The sequence below is a fragment of the Etheostoma spectabile genome, chromosome 21 (assembly GCF_008692095.1).
Source record: "Etheostoma spectabile isolate EspeVRDwgs_2016 chromosome 21, UIUC_Espe_1.0, whole genome shotgun sequence".
NCBI classification, from domain to species: Eukaryota; Metazoa; Chordata; class Actinopteri; order Perciformes; family Percidae; genus Etheostoma; species Etheostoma spectabile.
This window is the reverse complement of record NC_045753.1, coordinates 12,298,418-12,321,749: the sequence shown is the minus strand read 5'-3', so window position 1 is coordinate 12,321,749 and position 23,332 is coordinate 12,298,418. Positions and strand designations below refer to the sequence as shown.

Genomic DNA, 23,332 nt, shown 5'->3' with positions numbered 1-23,332 from the left:
CTACACCGTGTTATCCTCCTGCTAGAGTTAGCGCTCAACAGGCTTGAACAGGCCAAGTCTTAAGTGTGTTTTTAGTCTCTAAACATGTTCAAAATGTCATTAAAAGTACCTACCCATGTGCAGTGGTTCCTTCCGAGTGAAAACAGTGAATCTGACTGCTGTAGATGTGAAAGAAATGCATGAAAGTTGTGCTAATTCAGGGTTTAGTTGATACTACGAGGAGTGCTTTGGGACCGTCCACGAACTGCAACACAGAAAAGAGATACAAACATATTTTCGAAAATAAACATATGCTTATTTTTTAAAGTGCTGTAGTACACCTAGCAGGAGACAACTTATAATTGAGCTAAGTTTGGAGACACTACCTTATTTAGTCATTGATTTAATCATTTAATAATTGTAACTGCCTCTCAACACCAGAACTAAACAGCTGAATTAGCGAACTTTTATGCATTTCTTTTACATCTACTCCAGTCAGATTCCCTGTGATCACTTGGAAGGAATCACTGCACAAGGGTAGGCCATTTTAATGACATTTTGAACATGTTTAGAGGCTAAAAACACGTTTAAAAAAACTTGCCCTGTTTAAGCCTGTTGGGCGCTAACACTAGCAGGAGGACTGACAGTACTACAAATGTTTAAAAAACAGAGCTACATGTTGAAATCAACCGGAATTCTCCTTTAAGTTATTACTGTACAGGGTTTGGAGTATACACTCTGGTACGATCACAGTGCGACCTTTAAGCCATCTGGATTAAACTACAGTACATGTGGGAAGCCACAGTCTCCTCAGCACTTCCATCTGTCTGAAACCTACAGCATGAACAGATGGAAGAGTTGAAGGGTTGTTTAGCTTTAAGTAAAGTCCGTACAGTTGCAGTTACCCTGCAGGAAGTTGGTAAAGTTAATTTTAGCAAACATCCCTGATCCTGCTGATAAAACAGGATGCACATTAACCAGTAAGCTGCTACTCCACTTTCAGATCCCACCACAGTGCACCACAGTCTGTGGCTATTTCCCTCAATTTAAATATTGTTGATTTGCAAATCTATCATAAGGCCGTTTTTAATGTCTTTTATTTGCAATGTCTTTGATAAATACTTCATTAGACCACAATTCCACAGTGATGTGTCTGATTGGTGGAACTCATAATGGTGACGAGGGGGAGCTGTCGGTACCCGATCTGTGCGCATGGGCAAGATGTTAATCCTGTTTTACAAGGATTTACAACACTCCACGACTTACGATCTGTCCCACGCTTCTGCCGTTAGCCTAGAACTACTTCCATGTCCCTGTTCTGCAGGTATTCCACAAGTGCCCCTTGTTTAGAAGAAGTCTCCCAGCTAATCCTGCCTTGTACTGACCAAAGTTGGAAAAACATTAGCTAGCTGATGTGATCTTACCTAGCTACTGCACATGTGCGACTCCCAACAAAGATAGTAAAGAAGTGAGATGTCTCACTCTGTAGCTAAAACAGAGACCTAAACACACAGGATGAAAAGAGGATCCACAGTAATGTGCATTGCAAAAAAAGTATGTTTTTTTTTTATTTTTTAAATGAAACCATATAAACCTATTCTGGTACAACCTCAAAATACAATTATGAACCTGAAAATGAGCATAATATGGGTGCTAAGTTGTTTTTTTAACCTCATCTACTATAGAAAATGTTGAGAAAACGGTAAAAAAAAATGTTACTTTACTTTGGGACTGGACCTGTGTATGAACAGGGTGCTCGGTCTTCACTCTTGTTGACATGGAAAATCCCCTCAGTCCCAACCTTGCTCCACGTGAAGCCTTTTTGCCATCATGACTCAGATTTTCCTCTTTTTCACTGACTTATAAACTATAAACACTTGTCACATTTCAGGTTTTTTAACTCTCCACAACGGAAGTGGTCTCACTGCTTCTCTGCTGCTGATTCAACGACATGCATTGTTTTTTGCTTTTGATCCCCTCAGTCTGCGAGAAGAGAGAATGAAGATCTGCTCACCGGTTTGAGTTCCTGGGATGCTTGACCGACCTGTACCCCACGCTTTTCTAAGGCCTCCAGAAGCTAAAGACAGGGTGTCATTAACAGGTAAGTGGAGCCTTTTGGACAAAATGGGGTGTAAATCAGAATGAATGAGAACTTTTTGCCATTTTGCCGTTCTTGAAGTTTGATGTTGTGGAAACATTCTTGGATTGCTGCAGGAATCTTCTCTAAAAAAGTTGCTGCTTAAATTTGTGTTAATTCTCTGACATCTGAAACCAAGCATTTCTGGTTGAGACTTTTTTTTTTAAAGATATTTTTGGGGGGTTTTCCCTTTATTTGATAGTGACAGTGGATAGGAAAGGTGGCAAAGAGATGGGGGGTGACACACAGCAAATGGTCGCGGGTCGGATTCAAACCCGGGCTGTTGCAAAGGACTCAGTCTACATGGGGCGCACGCTCTTACTGGGTGAGCTAGAGGTTCTGCCCGATTGAGACTTTGTTGATATTATGTTGTTATTTTGAATGCCAGCACGTATAATAATCACACCTGTTGTCTTCTACAGTCAAAATTGACCTGGTCTGCTTTGGTAGTTTTTAAAGCATAGAAAAGTATAATTGCTCGCTCAGTTCTGTGTTACTCCGTTTATCCAACTTTTTTTGTTGTTTTACACTCATTTTTGTCATGGTCAAACAGAGAGCTAAAAAAAGACAAAACTATTTTATTAAAAATTGTCTTATTTAGGAAAGGACATCAAAGTTGCTATAAGAACAAGTAAAAAAAAATGTGTGTGTGTTAATCTGGTATAAAGCATAATAGTTCACCATTGCACCACAAATGCTATAAAATTAAATAAGACACCCAAAATGTAATGAAAGTAGTGATCATTAATTTCATTTGCGAAGAGTGTTGTAAGGAACCATGCATGTTATTTTTGGTTAATTTGGTTGAAAGAAACACATATTTCTGATAAAGAAACTTTGAAAACATGAAGACAACATAAGGTTAATTTGTGTTAACTCTATGACATCTGAAACTAAGCATTTCTGGTTAAGACTTTGTTGACGTTGAGAATTGGCTGCAGCTTGCCGCACACATAGCAGTGTGCATCCCACTATGTGTGGATGCTAACACATTCCTGCTGCGTGGGAGTTAGCAACAGATCTTAATCATGGGTAGGGTTTTTCTGTAATTCCAGAGCTGGAGGCGTAACCCTAATCTCTCTAGAACATTATACAGTAAATCAGAGTGTGGCTAAATCGGGGTCCTGCCAACTCAATACAGCCATCCCATTTGTGTGGATTTATGGCAGGACTTACTAAAAGTAGTTCTTTCAATCTACAAAGCTTTCTCTCTTCCTTGTTTTCATTTGTGTCTGAAAGTGATGAGTCACCCACCGCCAAGCGCTAAACCTTCGCACTAGTTTTATTTCGGAGGTGTACCTGGATTGCTTTGTGCCTTGGTAGATTATTTTGGAAGTAAGCGATCCAAAGGGCCGGCTGGTCGAGGCCAGTTTTAGCTACAGTGCCCAGAGGGAGTGATGTCCCCACGCAGAGGCAGCGCGGACATTGATGGATGGCCTAGCTTTCTGTCGCTCTCTGGTCCCAGACGTGAGGTGTTGTTATGAAAATATAGAAGGAAGCAGGCTGACGAGCCGCTGAGAGATGGCAGCTCGGCCAATGATAGATGACCACCTGCTGGCCATCCGCTATGGATACAGATAAACTAGAATTGTGGCCTCTCAGGAACCACTTTCAATGTTCGCCAGAAATTGGCCTGCAGACTGCACTTCTAAATGTTTTGTGTGTCTCTGTAGGATAATAAACTTAAACTATACAACTATGAAGATAAACCAGAAACCACCAGACGGATGGACCCAGCATTTCTGTAAGCCACACTGGAATCTTACTTTCATTCCCCTCATGGATTTTCCTTGGCTATCCTGCAGACGAGGAAGGAAGCCACAGAGTAGTCATTTTACTTTGCTGCTTCGGATTGTAAATCAACTGAGGCTGAGTCATGTTAAGCCCCCCCCCCCACCTCTAGCCTATAGAGAGGCAGTGTTAATGGTGGCATTCACAGGGGTGATTTGCAGCCTGCCTTTTTATCCCAGCACTGGTGGCCTTGGAGCTGCTGATTGATGGTGTTTGTTTGTCCAATCTTGGACTCTAACTGAGAGTGGTTTCTGTTGTTTTGTCTGTAGCAGTACTGGACTTAACTTGTGGCATATTCAGTGTTCTCCAGACCTCCCATTGAGACGTGACAGGGAAGGACCTTAAACTCCTCTCCTACGTCTTATTGCTTGAAGGACAAACTTTGTACCTAGCCGTGTGACCCAGTTATAGGAGAAAGGAGAGCGAGGGAGTCAAAAAGAGAGAGGGAGTGGGACAGATCTGTGTTTGTGTGTGTGTAAGGCTGTGGCAGGGCATAGCCTACTTCTTGTACCCTACTTTACCCCTCTCTTCATTTAGGAGCCGAGCTCCGACTGCATCCTGTCGTTCTTCTTTTTTTTTTTTTTAATTCATTTTGGCCAGATGGTGGATTACAGGTCAAGGCTAAAGCTGAATGCTGCCGCTGTCACAAAAGAATACTGTTTTGGATGCTGTTTTCTTAGGATGTTAGAGACATTGTAAAAGATTTTTCAGATTCGAGGTTTAACCAGGGCACAAACACATAAAAACATGAATACCCCATGTTGATTATAACTGTCAGGAAAAATGTGTAAAACTTAAATTTCTCCATTTAATGTCAATGTTTAACCCTTAAAGCTACACTAATCAATACTATTAATAAGATTAATTAATATTAACAATGGATCAGATGACTACAAGGTACAGTATGTATGTAAAAGGGGTTACACATAATGTTTAAGGGTTTTTCAGCTCATTGTTTTGGGTTTCTGACCTGCAACTTTACCTTTTGCAGGTTTAAGACTGATGTGTTAAAACTTCTTTTTGATTTTGATTCATGGCCAACGTTTTTCATCAATAGCCATCAATGTATTTGCGTTATAAAGAGGGGCAAGTAAAGAAGAGTCATCAGTGAACTGACTCAGCAGTATTTTTTTTTAAGTTTGCCAACACTAGCTAACATTAGCCACCATAAGCTAATGACTCATATATCCCGCTCTGCCTCTTGAAATGTAACAATCCTCTCTTGTCTTTGCTTTTAAGGAACATAAGGGCTGATCTTTGACAGGTATACCTCTTTAACTCAGATTGATGGCTTCTTTATTTAAGAATTTGCTTAATAATTAACTAAGTTTTGGTGTTGGCCTGTGAGCTGTGTTTTTAGATCAGATTGTCAGATGAGAAGCAGGTCTGCAGTGCTCGATGAATATTCATAGAGAGAGTTTTTTTTACTTCTTACTACAACGTTTGCATCCTAAAACTTTAGTTCACACCAGTTTTACCTCTTTCTCCCGACACCTCCTGGCTTTTTTTCTTCTTTAATCTTCTTTAGTTTTTGTCTTTAATACACTTAGAAGAAGACTCAGTTTTGACAGATGAAAAGGCTGAAATCCAAAAAGCGTATCTGTGGCAAATGCAGACTTTTTAAAGTGAGACGATATCCTCATGCACTGTCTTTTTATTTACCGTTCCTTTCTATTTGAAATAGGCAGGGGAAGTAGAATGGACTTGAACTGACAGCTCGCCTTTCCCTGGCTTTCCATTTCTTTCTCCTTTCTTTTCTTTTAACTGCCTGACAAAGGCAGTAGAGGACTTTGCCGAGTGTAGTTTCTTTGGTCAAAGGAAATGGTAGTGGAGGAGTGGAGTGGGGAGAAAGGAGGTGTATTTGTCAGAGAGGCTGGGCTGTGTTAAGAGGAGGAGGAGGAGGAGGAGGAGGAGGTGGGAGGCAGGAAGGAGTGGGGGGGCATTAGAGAGAGGAAGGGGAGGGGACTGTGCTCCCATTCACATTGGCAGCATTTGGCTTGAGAATGAGCTGGGGGTTTAGAGAAGTTTTCCTCAGGAGGGTTGGAAACGGAGCCAAACATCCAGAAGAACAGGAACACAGTGAACGTTTGAGCCGACTAAACCTGAGACGCTGAAGGAGCTGAGGCTGGAAGATAAGAAGCTGGTCAGAAAGTCACCAGAGCAGATATGCAGGGAGCAAACTGGGGTAAGAAACTCTGAGGGAAGGAACGTTGGAGAAAAGAGAAGTCAACTTTATTACTTCAGCAATTAAGGTGACCAAAATGTTTGGTGATAGCTATTTGTGGTTCATTTACGGTTTGACTTATCCAGTCACTGTGAAAAAATGATTTGCTTCGTAATGATGTGTCAGTTAACTTGTGCAGGTTTATCTTATGCAAATAACTAGAGCTGCACAGATTGGTCAGTGATCGATTAAAATTAATCAGCAACTATTTTGATGATCGATTAATAATTTATTTTTGCCACGCAAAAATTGCAACTATTCTCTATCCTCAAATGTAACTTTTTGCCATTTCTCTTGTAAATTAAATATGTTTGAGACTGTTAGTTAACCAAAATAGACACATTTAAAAAAATGACCATCTTCTGAGATTTTATATTTTTTATTTTTCATAGACTAAACGACTAAACAAATATAAGAGAAAATAATCAGCGGATTAATTCATCATTAAAACTGTATTGTTAGTTGCAGGAAGCAGAAACTTGACAGGCTGTAGTGTGTGTGCATGCGTGTCTGTTCAGTGCACCAATTAAGCAAACCTGTATGTCTTCTTAAGAAATGCCTGTTAACTGCTTTTGTTTATATGGGCTGCCACCTCTATACTTCAATAGGGACTCTCTTGTCGATATGCCATGCACTTTCTAATCAAAATGTTCATATTGAACCTTTTGTTTACCAAAGAAGTCTTTGAGATTAAAAAACCTGTCTAAGAAATGCAGCATTTACAGTGAGTATCAGCTGTCCATCTGACGGACAACACAAACTATGCCACAAAAGGTATTAATACCTGATAAGTGCTGAAACAAGTAGCCAATCAATCAATTAGTCGATCTACAAAAGTTATTGCCAAGTTTTTACAATCATCTACTGGTTTCTGTCATTTACTTGGCAAAAATGCCAGGTACTCAAAGTTATTCAAATGTGAGGATTGTGAATTGAATATATTTGAGTAATTTGAGGATTTCCCCTTGGGTGCTTGCTGCTATTTTATAGAATAAACAGTTAATCAACAGTAAACAATAAGCCAGCTCTAGTTGGGAACATTAACACTTGGCACGGTGACCATAGTGTCTGCTGCCAGGGCTGCAAGGTGTCTGCCCAGGGAAAGGTAGGTTGTCTACAAAACTAAAATAGCTTTGTTACACTTTCCCTCTATGTTCCAGAAAGAGGGGGAAGAATAAGGAGATGGGAGGGGGAAGTGGGATTCAGAAGTTTGGGCAGAGAGATGGAGCGTGGAGGAGGGGATCTCCAGACTCATTTGTTTGTTCCCTCATGAAGACGCTGCCTGCTGAAAACTAAGACACCCTTTCCTCCCTTTCATTCTGTCTCTTTGCTTCTTTCTCTCCACGTCTTCCTTGAGGCAGGGGTGGTGTTGCTCCCAGTGATGAGGGCCAGTATGACAGGGTTTCTTTTTTTTCCCCTCAATCCCAACGCCTTACCTGTTGTGGGGAATATTTTTAGACTCTCACCTCTGAGGCTGTGGATGTGTGTTTATGGTGTGGCTCTAACAAAGAAGGATTTAGTGCAGGGTTTTTTCAGTTTGTCTCAAAGCAGGTTTGTGTGACGTTGCAGTCTTGCAGGGCAGGGCCAGTAAACCGTGTATACTGTATCTTTGTAATATGGCTTCTATAAAAAGGCTTTTATACTGTTTGCTTCTCCGATTGTCAATCTCAGACGAAAGGTTGCCCTTCATGCAAATAAATGTCACCGGAATTTCTCTAGACTTGCTGATGTACGTGTAATGAAATACACTGCTGTGATTGGCTGTCAGTCCTTTGACTGCCGACTCGGATTCACAGTTCATATTCAGTAACATCTTGTTAACTGAAATATCTATGTATTGATCTCCGCATATGGCTTTCTCATCCCTGTTACGCCTCCTATTTCACCACAGAAGTAAGAAGTGTAAAAAGTAAAGAGACATTTTGTGACTGGTTCAATAAATATCCAGATTTTGAAAAGATTTGATTCTAATTCCTTATCCCTAACTTTGATCTGTTCTCCTTTTTGTTAGCAGAGAGCAATGTACAAAATATTCAGGTAGTTATATAGCATAATGGTAAATGTAAATTCTGCTGGGAAAAGTTATAATTCTCAAAATGTCTAATCTCCAAGATTTTTATTTAAATGTCTTTTAAATCAATATTGCCAAATAAGGTAACACAATTGTAATTGAGTTCATGGCATCCTGACAAAAGCCCCCACATTTGCAATATTACATATTCCTGAGAAAAATCATAAACGGCCAAAGTTAGTGACCCAGCAGTGGCAACAGAGTGGCTCTTCCACTCACTTGTGTGTGAATAGGCGTGCTGTTTTCCCCCTGGTCTAAATGGTTACTATGGCCGAACAAACAAAAGAGCTAAGACTACAGACGATGGAAAAAAAGGGGAAGTGAGATCCAAAAACAGACCTGTGAGTACCCCCAATCGCCATAGGTGCCGCCAAAGACAGCAAAACTTTGAGTTGTAACTTTAAGAATTAAATATTGAAGAGTACAATAGACTCAAATTGGATAAGCAGATTTGGTACTAGAACGATTTGATAAAGATGTAAATATTGTAAAAATGATGGGGTCTTAAAGGTTCATCTTATTTTATATGCTATAATCTGTGCAGGATGTATTACCAGTCCATTATTTATCAGTTGGTCTGTGATCATTTGGTCAACAGTAAAATTGTTTGGTGTTAAATCAAATTCAACTTAAATGGTAGGGGTCTTCCTGTCTTATAGAAGAGCTGTGTGCACAGTATACGGTGCATATTATGGAATACATGTGTGTTTAAACATATTCCCAGAAAACAAATGTTAAAACCAATTAATCAATGAACTCAATTGTGTAGCTTGTGTAGCTTGCAGTGTGTGTTGTCTTTTACTTTGTAGGATTTGATTCATACAGTTTTATGCAGTACGATCACATTTCTTTTTTTTAAATGCAGTAATTGCAGTTTCTCTCAATGCTGCTTTTCTTGTGAGTAAATCTATAAAAGTGTCAGGGTTGAAAGCTTGGGGATAAAACTCTGAAGCCTTGGTGGGACAGCAGATGCCCAGAGCTGCTGCTGTTGGCTGCTGCAGAGAGGAATATTACTTTAAATCTCCTCTCACAAGCATGTGGCAATGTGAACGATGATGCATCAGAAAAGCAGTGGCTGTAGAGTCGCCCCGTCCTCACACTGACCAGTACTGATTCTGTCCATGTTTAGTCTTAGCTCTCATTAGCCGGTGTGTCCGCACATTCCTCCTGCTGGAGGAGTGACTGAGTCCGTCAGTCTACTGCCTGACTGTGGGGTATTAAAACGTTTGAAGGGCTTTCCCAGACAAAAACACTCTACTCCCAGTCAGCTGACCCTGGTGTAGACATTATGGGGGTGGTTAAAATATAATTGTGCCGTGCAGTGTTGGTTTGGCTTTTGCCGTATTTCAATGCTGAAACGAGAAGTTTTAATGCGTTTTCCAATTATTTTTCTGTTGATAGAAAAATTCATTTTGATATAAATTTTGATAGAAACGGATAAACATAAAAAAACACAATAAAAAATGGTTTGTGTCATTTATGAGGCAATGGTGCAGAGCATTCACAGGTTCCAGTTTCTTAAATGTGAGGATGGGCTGCTTTTTGTCATTATTTCTGATAGTAAATTGAAAATCTTGACTGTCTAAACAAGCAATCTGAAGACAACACTTTGGGCATTTTCACTAGTTTTTGACATTTCATAGAGAAAACAAGTTTGCAAATAATTGTAGAACATACTCCACAGATTATTTATCGATAAACACCATGCTATGAATGGATATTAGTTAGTTGCAGCCATGCTGCCCTGTCAAGTTGTCATGGATTTGTCCACCAGTCCTTATTTGTTAATGGGCATTTATCTTTTGTTAACACCAACTGGGAGCGTATGGAAGATAGTCAAAGCTATAGAACGACTGAAGGCTTTAAGATGCCAAGAGGGGGGTCCTGGCCTCCCTGTCAGCCCTCTGACCCTCTTCTTCCCTACTCGCCTATATAATGTTTGAGGCCCCGGTCCCCGTGACAACAAAAGCGAGACCAGGACTGCTTGATCGTGACGGAGGCTTTAAAAACCGTTTGAGAACCCTCTGCTCTCCTTAGTAGAGTCCCCTGCATAGTTTCAGTTATCTTGAGTCCAGGAGGATTAAAGCTTATTCACTGGGAGAGAGTTAGAGGGAATCCAACGGGCTCCCCCCGATCAGAAAAACTGATCTAAGGAGAGAAACAGTGGTGGAGGTGGTACAAGTTGCAATTTATAAACTTGCTGTCTTGGTTTGTTTGTACTTGAACCAGACGTTTTTGTAGTTGTTTGTGGCTCATTATGAGTGTAGAAAACCATGAACGTAAACCTAGGGCGTCTCGCAGTTTGTTGTTACAGGGTCAAGAGTATATAGCCCCTTTCAGACATGCACCCTTTTAAATTAATCTCATTGCAATTTAAAATAGCGGTCTCATGTCTGAATAAGCACCCGGGTCACACTCATGATTGAACAAATAAGATGACCATCAAGGCTGCAGTAGCACACTTGGAAAATGAGGGGCAGATAAAGTGTGTCTTATTCCACTTTCTTAGATCACTGTAATACATTTTAAATCTCAATCTTCATCTTAAATGCTCAAAGAAAAGAACATGGTTTTAATAAACTGTGAAACGCTGAAAAACAACTAATAATCTGACAATATTTTTATTTTTCATTTATGCCCACTACATGACTGAATAAATGAACATCTAGCAAAATGCATAGAGCAAGGGAGCAAATATGAATTGACCAAGTTTATTATAAAGTTAAATTGGGAAAATGATGTATTGGTGAGAAACAGAATAACTTTTAAAACCCATCAGTGATGCAGCGTCTTCATATTTCATGTTTGGGATTATTTTTGTTCTCCCTACTGAACACCAGGTGAGCTCACTGACCGCTGCATTAAACTAGCGAGGTGAACACTGTCATTGCAGTCACCTGTAGAGTTTGGTTCCTTTGTGATTCATGTTTCAGACCCTTGTTGTGAATAATTTTGAGTATTGAGGACTTTCTCTGACAGTTAAACTCTATAGACGAGAGTTCCCGCTGTAGTTGGTCGGCTTTCCTCTTATTCAGAAAGGATTGTATGTAATAAATATTGTCATGGATTAATTAGCTTCTCCAGGCTCCACTCATTAGGACCGTTAATTCTGCCTCCCAAACACCACATGGTGCTCCTGCTGTCATTAACATGTAATTTTCCTTCATATCAACACAGACAAATTAAATGAAGTATAGAATATGAAACTATGTAAATAATCAATGGACAGAGCATTCCTAGTCTCATTTTCAGCCGGTCCCCTAAGGGAGCAAATTGATTTTAGATCATTTTCTACAATAATTACGTAGAAATTTCTACGTATTTTTTTACTTCTGTTAAGTTTGTATAATTGTACCACGTCTATGACAGAAAAAAAGTATCACAATTTCTTTATATTTTCAGAGGGCTTACATATCATAGCAACATATTGTAGAACAGCTTTGTCTCAGTCCGTTATTATGAGTGTAAGTAGGGATCAGCCCGACATTGAGTAAGCTAATTAACATGTGGTAATCACAGTTTAATCGCAGTTGTAGCCTTCTAGGCTCTCTGTAAACTTGGCAGGTTGGAAAATGACTTGGCATGGCCCTGTCCTGGCAGGTGGAGTCTAGAAGTGTGTCTGGCCAGCATGCCTGCTGTCAGTCAGCCCTTCTTTCACCTTATTAGCGAACATGGACAGTCTTCTCCCTGAGGTTTAGAGGGTTACAGATTAGTTGAAACAAGAGGGGAAAGTCCTTGTTTCTTTCCTGCATTACTACACTGATTCAGTAACAAACTAATTTGTGAGTGACGTAGTGGGAACTGCAGTCTTGCCATACTTTAAATCAATCCTTTGGTCATATGTTGGGTGACCTGCTAGACAAGTCTGAAACTCAAGGACAGGACGCACCCGCCTGTTGGATATCCTCGTGTTCTGTGACTCTGTAGTGTGGCTCTGCTGTTTGGTGTGTTGTCCATTGTCACCATGACCTCATCATGCGTCCTGTTGGCCATTGTTCTTCACACAACACTCTACTGTTCACCATCCACGGGACAAATTGTTGACATCATGGTCGGTGTCTGCCTGTTAATAGTGTCAATATTTACCTGCAGTCCAGTGAGAGTGAGTAAGTGCTTGTGGCTCCTACATTGTTCTATTATTCCTTGCATTTACATTATATTTCTGTGCAGAGTTAATTTATTCAGCAATTTTAAAGGCCCACTTCCTGCAGTATCACAGCAAGTTCAACCTGTCACCTCTTCTCTGTGTTTCTGTTATCCACAGTTATAAACTTTCTATTCCGTTATTCCTTGGGCTGATATGATATGTGGAGAGTGGACAGTAGCCTTTGTTGCCGACAGGGGAAATGCCAGCATGTTAGGAGCTATTTTACATCTCAAATGAAAAGAAACCCTATTTTTCTGCTGCCTTATGCCTCAAGCCCTGTTTGTGCTGCTTGAATGGGCTTCATGAATGGCCTTTACTGGTGTGTGGGCCACCATGGACTTGTGGGACATTTGTACTGTATATTATCCTTGTTTTGCCTCTGTCGTAGTTGCTTGTAGAAAGATTCCTTGGATGCACCCTGGGGGGGGAGTTTGAACAGCTAGAATTTGACCTCATTAATATCTGGGAAAACAGCATGCCGTTTCAAACAGTATTTATTGTTCAAGATGAGATGATTAAATTTGACAGCAAGAGGGTTTTGTGTCAGCTATGTAAAAAACGGAAAAATGTTAAAATACAATGTATTTTTTAATGGTCGGCAATCAGAGAACTGATACACTTGCAAATCAAGACCTGAGACTTGACTTGAGACTTTACTTTGACTTTTCTCAAATAAAATGAGACCCTCAGTCTTGTTTTGATTGATTAAAGACCAATTGCAAAACTCAAGACTGAAATTGGACTTGTCTGAAATGCTTTAAACTTGACTTGAAACGCTGTCATGTTTCTCTCTCAGAGCGAGTGACCTCTCTGAGCTGCCACCATGGCCCTGGTTCAGGCTCTGCCCATATCTGCTGAGCCCCGCAACCCAGGCCTCAGTGGAGTATCCCGCAGGAGACACCCCTCCGGCTCTTCATCCCCTATCAACGCACCACCCGCTACTCTGGAAACTATGGGTTCTGTCAGCAGCCTCATCGCCACCCGCCCCGGCAACTACCATGACCACCAGTCTGTGGTTGAGCTTGGAGCCAGGGTCCGGCGGCCCACCCCAGGTGCCTCCTACCTGGGCTCTGAGTCACCCCTGGACTCCTTATTACTGCAGACCATACAGAAACAGAACTCCATGACGTCCAGCAGGGAGCTGGAGAAGGAGAGTGGTAATGCGAACTATACCTATCTGAATGAGGACTATGTAGGCAACTGGAATGACAACCACGTAACACGTGCCAGCCCAGGAAGTGACGCAGACGAGACTAAAGGATCCAAGTTGAATGGGAACATGGGGGGGCCTCCTCCAAAACTGATCCCTGTGTCCGGAAAACTAGAGAAGGTGAGTCTTTAAATAAAGTCATTTAAATCCTTGCCTTCCCGCCTTTTTTTAAATTATTAATTTTTATGAATTATTTATTAATTTTTCTGGGCATTTTTAGGCCTTTATTTTCGCAGGACAGCTGAAGACATGAAAGGGGAGAGAGAGGGGGAATGATATCCGCTCCATCAATGAGTAAACCTCTGTATATGTGCGCCTGTTCTACCAACTGCTAACCCGGCCACCCTTCCTGCCTTTTAATACTCTTCTACTTCTACTTTTAATATCCTTCTTTATATTCTTCTTCTAGAACATGGAGAAAACAGTGCTGCGGCCTACTGCCTTCAAACCTGTCATTCCCAAGAACCGTACTTCCATGCAATACCTCTCCCCTCGCCATTGTGCCAATGTATCAGAAAGCCAAAACAACCTGAACCTGCTGAGCCCCACGCACATAGAGGTGTCGCCCTCCTGCTCTGAGAAAATCATCTCCTACAACAGAGGTCGTAGCATTGGCGGCGGCAGCAGCCATTCCGGCCAACTGACAGACTCCGGACGCAACTCCCTCTCCAGCCTCCCACCTTACAACAGCAGTGGCTACAGTCTGGCATCAGGAGAGGCCTCTGTTGGCCACCTGGAGCCCATGAAAAGCGCTCCGCCAGTCAATGGACACGGACACTCCAACTCAGACAGCGGGCGTTCGTCTTCCAGTAAGAGTACAGGCTCTGGCTCGATAAGTGGCCGAGGACAGCCTCTGTCTGACAGCGGGTCCAGTGGGCGCTCCCCTGGCCCGGTTGACGGGTATGAGGTGGTGGTTAGGGACCTGGAGGAGAAGCTGAGGGAGAGAGAGCTGGAGCTGCTGCAACTCAGAGACAACCTGGATGAGAATGAAGCTGCCATTTGTCAGGTTGGTAGATGGACTTGACACCTTGAGGAGTGTTTTCACAGGGACGCACACTTTGTCCTCTTCCCCAGGAGTTTGTAGTAAAAAAGTAGTAGTAGTTTTGGCTAAAAGTTTCTGTAGCTTTAAAATCTATGCTTATGTAGTTCTCTTATGTCTTACTCTCACTTTCACATATTTATTTACATTTCAATCAAGCTCTGTTGGAGAATCTGAATGTGTAAATAATTCCAAATTCCTCTTTCAATGACAGGATCTTTTCTTTTGTACAATAAATCCTCATGGATTTGTTGTTCTTTCATTGGTTGCAGGTTTATGAGGAGAAGCAGAAGCGCTTTGAGCTGGAGCTGGAGGAGCTGAGGCAGGCCTGTGCCACCAGGATGCAGGTAGCCTCGCAGAAGGCCCAGCGTGCAAAGCAGGTGCTCCAGTTTCAGGTCAGAACAAAAGGCTGATCAGGTTCTACTAAACACCACTGGTGCTGCCTTTTTCTACAAATACAGTAAGAGATGAAACAAAACATCAGTACTGGCCAGAGCCCCAAATGTAAATGTTAAAGCTGTGTCATCTAAGTAGCTTACTCAATGAATTTTAAGCTTTTTCTGCCCTTGTCAATATCTGTAGTAATTAGAAACAGACCAGTGTGTCTCTAATAGTCCTATATTCAAATTGCACATGCACCTATCTTATCTAAATAAATGTTGTGTAAAACTAGAATGTATTGCAGCTTGTGGCACATCAAATATTCTCAATTAATATTCTTTAATCCCCAAACCAAATGTCAGAGGATGCATCTTTCTCTTTTTAAATCTTCTAGCAATAAGAGTTGTTTCAGTTTAGGTGAAGATCCTGCTGAGTTGTGATAAAAAAAAAAATTGCTTAGTTGCCAGAAATGAGTAAACTTCAAAGCAAGACCAACTCATATGTGAGTTGCTGTCATTTGCTTGCATCCATTACATCTGCAATCAATATCATAGCAACCCTTTTAAGACCGGGTCCCTGGAAGAATTGCTACGTCTGATGCCGGCTGTGTCATGGCCGCAGGTTTATCAGCTCCAGCAGGAGAAGAAGAAGCTGCAGGAGGACTTCTCTCAGCTTCTGAAGGAGAGGGAGCAGCTCGATGAGCGCTGCACCTCCTATGAGCATGAGAAGATCCAGCTGGGGCCTCGACTGGAGGAAAGCAAGTGGGAGGTGAGCGGCACAACAGGAGGTTCTTAAACTGACCCACGTGTTCAACTGAGGGATACTTTTTTCAGTAAAATAATGACCACAATTAAAGAACAATGTTTGGACTCTAAAGTTTCAGTTTATTACAGTGCCATCCTTATTTAACCATCTCCCATCATCTAAACTCTGCATTTCTCATGTTGATTTAAGCACTGCACATACAATGTCATGACTTTTATTTTAGAGCATTGATCTGACCATGGCAGCTTTGTAATATATTTATGGATACTATATTTTGCAAATTAAAAGAAATGGAATAGTCTTTTATAGGCTTTGGACACTGGTTAATAATATAATCAATCCTCTGTTGTTTGAGATAATTAATTGTGCCATAAGGAGTAACTTTTAGAAATCTAAAGATCTCCCTGCGATGATTTTTCACATAGGAAGAATATATGAATTTAATTATTCAGCTGTTGTTACAGACTCGACAAGGAACGTGTGAGTCACTGTGGTTTCATCGAAGTTCTGTGGACAAGTAGAGTTACACAACCAGCGTGTGAGGAATATGAATGTTCAAGTACTGTAGAGCCTTTTAGATCTTTATTGGAGTCCCATGCCATTTATTGGAATTCAATTAAGTGAGAAGGTGCTCCAACGTTAATAGAAGTGCTGCCATGTGTTGCTCAATAAAGGTTTACGTTGGCCCTCAGGACAGGTTTTTAATAAGATTTCTATTGGATTTGTTTTTATTTTTGGATCTTAAACTATTCGCTGATTAATCAATTAAGATAACATCAATCAGCAACAATTTTGACAATCAAGTTATTGTTTAAGCCTCTGGGTTAGTCTTCTATAATAGCAAGTTGATTATCTTTGTTTTGTTTTTTATGTAAATCAACTTAGCCTCAGGAAAACTGATACTTTTTACTATCTGACATTTATAGACCACACAATTCATCGATTCATAGACAAAACAATTGGCATGATAAAGGTTAATAACAATATTTTTACTTTTCTTTATTGATTGGCCTGTGAACCAGAAAATACCACTGCTTTGCAGAGCTGAAAACGCATCCTGAACGTTTTCCCTTCTCCCGTCAGGTCTGTCAGAAGTCAGGGGAGATCTCATTGCTGAAGCAGCAGCTGAAGGACGTGCAGGGAGAGTTGTCCCAGCGCGTGGGAGAGATCGTCTCCCTGCGGGGTCAACTCCGAGAGACTCGCGGCGAGCTCACAAACACCCAGGTCCTGCTCCAGGAGGCCCACGGCACGACCCGCACACGCACCCTGGAGCTGGAGGTGTGTGAAAACGAGCTTCAGCGTCGCAAGAGCGAAGCGGAGCTTCTCAGAGAAAAGGTTGGACGCCTTGAGGGAGAGTTGGTGCACCTCAGAGATGCTTTGGCCAATCAGGGCACAGGAAACAGACAGTGTCAGGTGTTCCATGAGGTAGAGGAGCACCTGCTCGCCTATGAGAGTGATGAGGCGAAGGCCCAGCAGCAGAGCAGCAGTGAGGCCCTGCAAAACATGAAGGTGCAAATGGACAGGATGCGGGCCGAGCTGGCCTACGAGCGTCAGTGGGCCGAGCAGCAAACGGGAGGCTTCGAGGAGGAGCGCAGGATATGGCAGGAGGAGAAGGACAAAGTTATCCGCTACCAAAAGCAGCTGCAGCAGAACTATGTGCAGATGTATCGCAGGAACCGGGAGCTGGAGCAGCTCCTGCAGGAGCTCAGCCAGGAACTGGAGAGCAGAGAGGAGGACGAAGGCAGCGGCAACGAGATCAACTTTGATGAGATCGCCGCCACTGAAATTTAACCCTCGTGTCTCGTTCATCTTTTGATTTGCACTACTGTCAGCGGAATATTTCTTTTCACCTTTATGTGGCAGATCTGATTTCTTTTGTTGTTTCTTCAGATGACGAGCTGATATCACAAATGTAAAAAACAAACACCCGCAGTGTAAAATCAGCTACACTTTAGTTCTGCCTCATTGATATTTTTCTCCAAGGAGTCTTACTTCCAAGCCAACGACCTCTATTAGTCGTTAGTAGGCCACCTCTCCGTTAATGTCTGTGACTAGACATCTTTCCCAGTTTTAGGAGAATGTAGGAGAATTAGTTGTGTGTATGAGTAACTTCACCCAACCTTTCACTCTCCTCCTCGTCCTGAGTTGGTTATGACGCCACCTTCCATGCTACACTTCCACTCTGTGTTCAGTCAGCTCTCATTAGTACAGTTTATTTAGCTGGAGCCCACGCTTGTTTTCAATTGACGGTAAACATGGGACACCACACATCCAGCTTGTCATAAGAGTGAGTGAATCAGAGCGAAGTGCTGATGACGGTGGCTGCACTCTAATCATGACCAGTAAGTGCAAACAGGAGATGTTTCCAAAATATAAGTCTACTTCCTTCTAACCGGAGTGCAAAGATATATTTGTATTATCAAACAAAGTTAAAACCTCGACAATTTCACTCTCATATCATGGTCCTAAATGGTGGGCATAATATCATAAACATCTCTACTGCTTAATGTAAAAACAACTCAGTAATATCTGGATTAAATGCTACCTTAACACCTTACACCCAGTGCTGTCACATGGCAGCTTTTCACTGTCACACATGCATGGACCCTGGGCCACCGTAAAACATGCTCAGATGATCCGATTCAATTTATTTTCCTATAGTGTAGGAGTGGCACTATGGATATAATCTTCAACCACAGTATATGTAATTATATACAAGAATATTAATGTACTGTATATGATGACATTGTAAATGTTCAGAAAAATCTATGTTCGAGGCGACGAGGCGATTTCATTTGACTTTGACAAAGGTAACTAGCTCAATAAAATGTTTTCAGATTAGCATCCTTTTCATGTCCAGAGAAGAAATAGTTTTGGACATACAAGGTTTTCACCCAACAGCGACAATTTTCTCCCCGCTTATAGTTCATATCCTCCACATTCCACTTCTGGGATTGCTTCGTTGCCAACAGATATTCCACCGGATTTCACAAATGTAGGCCAGGTATCTGTTGCTTCCTTTGTTTTGGCAAACTCCGGTGGAGTAATGGTTGGACTGTGGTTACCTGCTCCTCAGATCTCTGCAGGGTGACTCCAGACAGCTAGCCAGACTACGTGTCCAATCTGAGTTTTCTGTTGCACGACTAAAACAACTTCTGAACGTACACGTTTCTCCAAGACAAGTTCCTTCCCGAGGCTATGTTGCAGCGGCACCGCAGCTGATCCCGGCCAAGACAATTGTGATTGGTTAAAAGAAATGCCAATAAGCCAGAGCGCGTTTTTCTCCCATCCCAGAATACTGTGTGGACCAGCCAGACCTTCCTCCACAACGCCGCGGTGGTGGAAGGAGGTCTGGCAAAGCGAGACTATCCCTGTGTTAGCGTTGGTTTTCTCCAGAATTCTCCTCACATGTTCCAAAGATCTGCCGGTTAGTTGGTAACTGTTGAATATGAAGCGGGAATGGCTGTTTATATCAGCCCTGTGATTGGCTGGCGACATGACCAGGGTGTACCCCAATGTCAGCCTTCAAGAAGTAAGAATTAGTTTTTATTACAATTGGATATAAAAGTACTAGCAACCACGGTAAAATGACAATCTGTAAAAGGTTGACAAATTTCTCATATCGCCCATTCCTATATGAAATTTGTTCATCGTCATACACTTCCATAAGAATAACACTGAGTGATCAGTGTGCTTAAATAAACAAGTGTGTCACAGTACAAAATTATGTATTTGAGCATTAGACAAATTACTTCTGCTCTTCAAGAGGTTGTAAAAGATTATTTAACGTGCGGGGGATTTTTTTTCCAACCTTTTTAAAATCTGTTTCACAAACCAAGAGACCATTTTTGTGTTCCTCTTTTAATGCTGATTGAATTATCGTCCTCTGTAAATAACCCTGACAAATCATAAATTTTCTTCCAGAGATGTCTGTCCATCTCAAAAAAATAAAAACATTGTGAATAGCCACTGTGAATAGACCAAAGCAACGTCGCATTATATTTTGTTCCTGCAGATACGCCTGTATATTAATGTATGTGTGGATGTTTGTTCTGGTTCCGCAGTATAATTTTATAATCAATATTTGTATGAAGACGTTAAATGTATATTTTCATGATGTACACTTCTTGAACAAACTTGTTTTCAATTAAAAAAGACTAAATTGAATAGCTATGTGGTCCATTCAGATGTGGTAAACTTCATAGAGCTCATAAAAGATGGGTTTTCTTCCTTCACTGTATTAAGAATTATTTACATCCCAATGTAATATCATAATTTTGTCTTTGTAACACTTTTTGCAGAAAATCCAGTTTTCACTATGACCGTTTTAAAGGTTTGTGGTTTGGTGTGGCATTCAAAATGTTCCTTATTCGCTACAGATCCCAAATATTCCTGATTGGCTCGTGTCCGCCCTCTGCAGGTCAAAATGTAGATTTCACCCTAACAACATGGAGTCAGACTTTTATATTTTCAGCCAACTACTGGCAAGGTTCCCACACATTTTTTTAATGGACAAAATGGAAGCCTTTCCATGACCATTTACAACATCCACGGACAGAACTGGATACTCTACTCCAAATGTTAATTATTATATGAAAATTAAATAACCTTTATCAACCTCATAGCTAGTTAAGTTCATCTTCACTTTACATCTTTCACTTCAAATACTTGTACTTTATTTTAGAAACCGTAGTGCTGGGAACATTTTCTGCGGTACCGATACTTTAAATTTAGTTGCGGTGCCCAACGGTATCTTTTTGGGGACTTTACCTCTGTAATAACAAAACAATAATTCCAAATGCATTTATCATATTTACTTAGAACATTGTTATTTATTTCGAATAATTTACATACCACACACACACACACAATAAAATGCCTCCCTCTCCCCCGACAGTAGGAGGCCAGGAAACAGAACCATATTAGTTTATTCTTAATGCATTTGATTATAAACTTATTTATGGATGCAAGTCTAAAAAAACCATGTTGCAATATGTCTAGGAAGGCAGTGACCGAAATTACACCGTGAGCACTATTGTTGGGGGGGCTGGGAGGGTGCTGTTCACATGCAAGCTCGTACACAAATGAGCCTGCAACAGCAAAAGAAAGAACAATTATTCACCGTTGCAATGTTGTTGTTTTTTATTAATCACTCCTGCTGAGAAATGATGAAAATGCTTTTCGGCCAATGTGCTCTTTAGCTCTCCAAAGGGACTGTTTACCTGCGTGCATCCACGGCCCGCTCAAACAGAATTGGTCATACTCTGACAAAAAAAAAAAATGGAATGCATCCAATACCAAAATCGTGTCCTGTTGCCTACAGATTCTGCACTCATATGCAGAATTATCTGAGTTTGTGTGTGTGTGTGTGTGAAAATAAATTATGTAAGTAGCTGTTATGTTACATGACATAGGTTATCTACAGAAGATTACTTTAACAATTTTATTAAACAACAAAATTCCATAGTTTTCCAAAACTTTACGAATTCTGAGTTCTCCAGGTTTCTTTCCTGACAGTGGGAACCCTAGAAAAGTCTTGAGTTTTGTCGACAGTATCCGGTTGTGAAAGTCTATCTGGATCTGAGGTCCTGACTGGTTCTGGTCCTCCACAGTCCTCTCCATCAGCTGCAGCTGAGCGATATCTCCTCTGTGTGGGTTCTCCCGTGACGAACCAGCGTTTCCTTGCGATAGAATCCTTTACCACAAACTGAGCAACAAAACGGTTTCTCTCCTGTATGAATATTAATATGCAACCGCAGTACCGACTTCTGGCTGAATGTTTTGCCACACACTGAGCAGCTGAAAGGTTTTTCTCCTGTGTGTGTCATCGTGTGCTGTGTCAGTTGGGCCTTGGTGCTGAATGTTTTACCACAAACTGAGCAATCGAAAGGTTTCTCTCCTGTGTGGATTCTCATGTGTTTCTGTAAATTCCCCGCCTGTGCAAACGATTTCTTACAGACTGAGCAGCTGAAAGGTCTTTCTCCTGTATGAGTTCTCATGTGTGTCTCCAGACCTTCCTTGCGAAAATATCTTTTATCACAAACTGAGCAGCTGAAAGGTTTCTCTCCGGTGTGCATCCTCATGTGTCGCTGGATATATCCACTCTGCATAAAAGATTTCTTACAGACGGAGCAGCTGAAAGGTCTTTCTCCGGTGTGATGTGCCATGTGTTGTGTCAGCTGGACCTTCTGTCCGAACCCTTCGCCACAAACTGAGCAGTTGAAAGGTTTTTCGTCTGTATGCGATGTCATGTGTCTCTTCAGATTTCCACTTTTGCCGAATCCTCTTCCGCACTCGGAGCAGCGAAATGGTTTCTCAACGGCATTTTTCAGAGAGTTTAAACCTGACTGAGGTCCTCTGGTCTCCGTCCAATTATCGTCGTCTTCAGTCTCAGGTTCAGAAGATTCTTTGGTCTTGTCGACAGTATCAGGTTCTGGATGTCTATCTGCATCTGAGTCCCTCGCTGGTTCTTGTCCTCTCCAGCCCTCTCCATCAGATTCTGTTTTCATCCGTTCAGTTTGTCTTTGATGAAGCCGCAATGACTGAGGTTCCTCTTCGTCATCTTCACTCTTCACAAGAACAGGAGTGAATAGGAACGTGGTCATATCAGCTTCCTCCGGCCTTTGAACTTGCTCTCCCTCCTGTCTGGTCCAGAGTTCCTCCTGTTCCTCTTTAATGTGTGGGGGCTCTGGGTCTTCCTGGTCCAGACTGGAGCTCCACTCCTGCTGCTCAGGGGGGACCTCTCCTTTACGTATCTCTGCAGGACAGAATGACAATTCAGACGTGGGGTTCAATATCTCGCTGTACACTTTGACATGCATACCGCAGGGGCTGTGTGTCTGGTGCAGACAAAACCGAAATTACATTAAGACTTTAACTTGAACCAGTCGATAAATGAGTTGAATAGCTTTAATCTCTCTGGCCTGAAGCAAACCTTTTTAATAAAAGGTCTGAAGGGTGTCTGAAAATAGATGCCTTATCGTGCCCACTTCACGCCATACGGTTATTTGAACTAGTTATAATAACCTTGTAAGTAACGCGATGTTACCGCTGTCTTTTAACCTAACCACAACCCTTCAAAGCTAACGTTAGCTAGCTGACGCCTGCGTAGCAACGTCTTGCTAGACTCGTTTTGATGTAGCATCCATCCGCCGGGTCTGAAGGGTCAAGGAGGATCAGCTGTTAACATCTTCTGAGCAGAGGAGAAGTAAAGCGAACCAACCTGCTCTGTGAGCGTTGAAAACAGCGTCCAGTCGTTTCCGTTCTCGCTCGTTCTCCTCTTTTGAACGACAAAGCTCCTCCTCGTACTCTGCTATCGTTCTTTCAAACAGCCCAAATATCTCTTCAGCAGCCGCGGTCAGTCGCTGGTTTACAAACGCCCTCAGCATTCGCATTTTAGACATGTTTTAAACTTGTTTCTCCACACAAACTCTGTCAAAAACAGTTTGCTCTCCATCAAACACTACTATGTCTGTTGGACGCCATCTTGCCACAGGTAAGCTTCCGGGGCAGATTAGTTGCTGGGTTTCAAAATAAAAGTCCGAAGTGTTCACAAAATGAACCCCATTACTTTAAATTACTGAATACA

At 41.6% G+C, this 23,332-nt stretch overlaps 2 protein-coding genes across 4 annotated transcripts in view; one reads left to right on the top strand and one right to left on the bottom strand.

Moving 5' to 3' along the window:
• LOC116670956 (leucine zipper putative tumor suppressor 2 homolog) overlaps positions 1 to 19,911 on the top strand; it is a 31,571-nt gene extending 11,660 nt beyond the window's left edge. Inside the window, exons 2-7 of one of the 3 annotated variants that reach the window (XM_032501737.1) lie at positions 1,962 to 2,080; positions 13,146 to 13,679; positions 13,969 to 14,565; positions 14,871 to 14,993; positions 15,601 to 15,747; positions 16,828 to 19,911. In XM_032501737.1, coding sequence (XP_032357628.1) covers positions 13,173 to 13,679; positions 13,969 to 14,565; positions 14,871 to 14,993; positions 15,601 to 15,747; positions 16,828 to 17,535 — 2,082 coding nt within the window. In that variant the 5' untranslated portion in view covers positions 1,962 to 2,080; positions 13,146 to 13,172 and the 3' untranslated portion in view covers positions 17,536 to 19,911. Of the gene's footprint in view, positions 1 to 1,961; positions 2,081 to 5,889; positions 6,093 to 13,145; positions 13,680 to 13,968; positions 14,566 to 14,870; positions 14,994 to 15,600; positions 15,748 to 16,827 lie in introns of those variants that run through there. The other 2 variants (XM_032501736.1, XM_032501738.1) reach the window with 2 other exon arrangements.
• A 1,262-nt stretch (positions 19,912 to 21,173) lies between these two features.
• On the bottom strand, positions 21,174 to 23,247 carry LOC116671603 (oocyte zinc finger protein XlCOF6.1). The gene is made up of 2 exons (XM_032502949.1): positions 22,967 to 23,247; positions 21,174 to 22,501 (listed from the first exon to the last, which is right to left on the bottom strand). Exons 1-2 carry the CDS (start codon positions 23,145 to 23,147, stop codon positions 21,366 to 21,368), a joined length of 1,317 nt encoding a protein of 438 aa, XP_032358840.1. The 5' UTR covers positions 23,148 to 23,247; the 3' UTR covers positions 21,174 to 21,365.
• Between the last annotated feature and the right edge of the window lie 85 nt (positions 23,248 to 23,332).

What these genes read in the sequence shown, in the direction of transcription:
- LOC116671603 (XM_032502949.1), bottom strand. Translation starts at nt 23,147, where the DNA reads ATGTCTAAAATGCGAATGCTGAGGGCGTTTGTAAACCAGCGACTGACC. An exon ending in TTTCAACGCTCACAGAGCAG is followed by an intron (nt 22,502 to 22,966) that starts GTTGGTTCGCTT and finishes TCTGTCCTGCAG; the next exon opens with AGATACGTAAAGGAGAGGTC.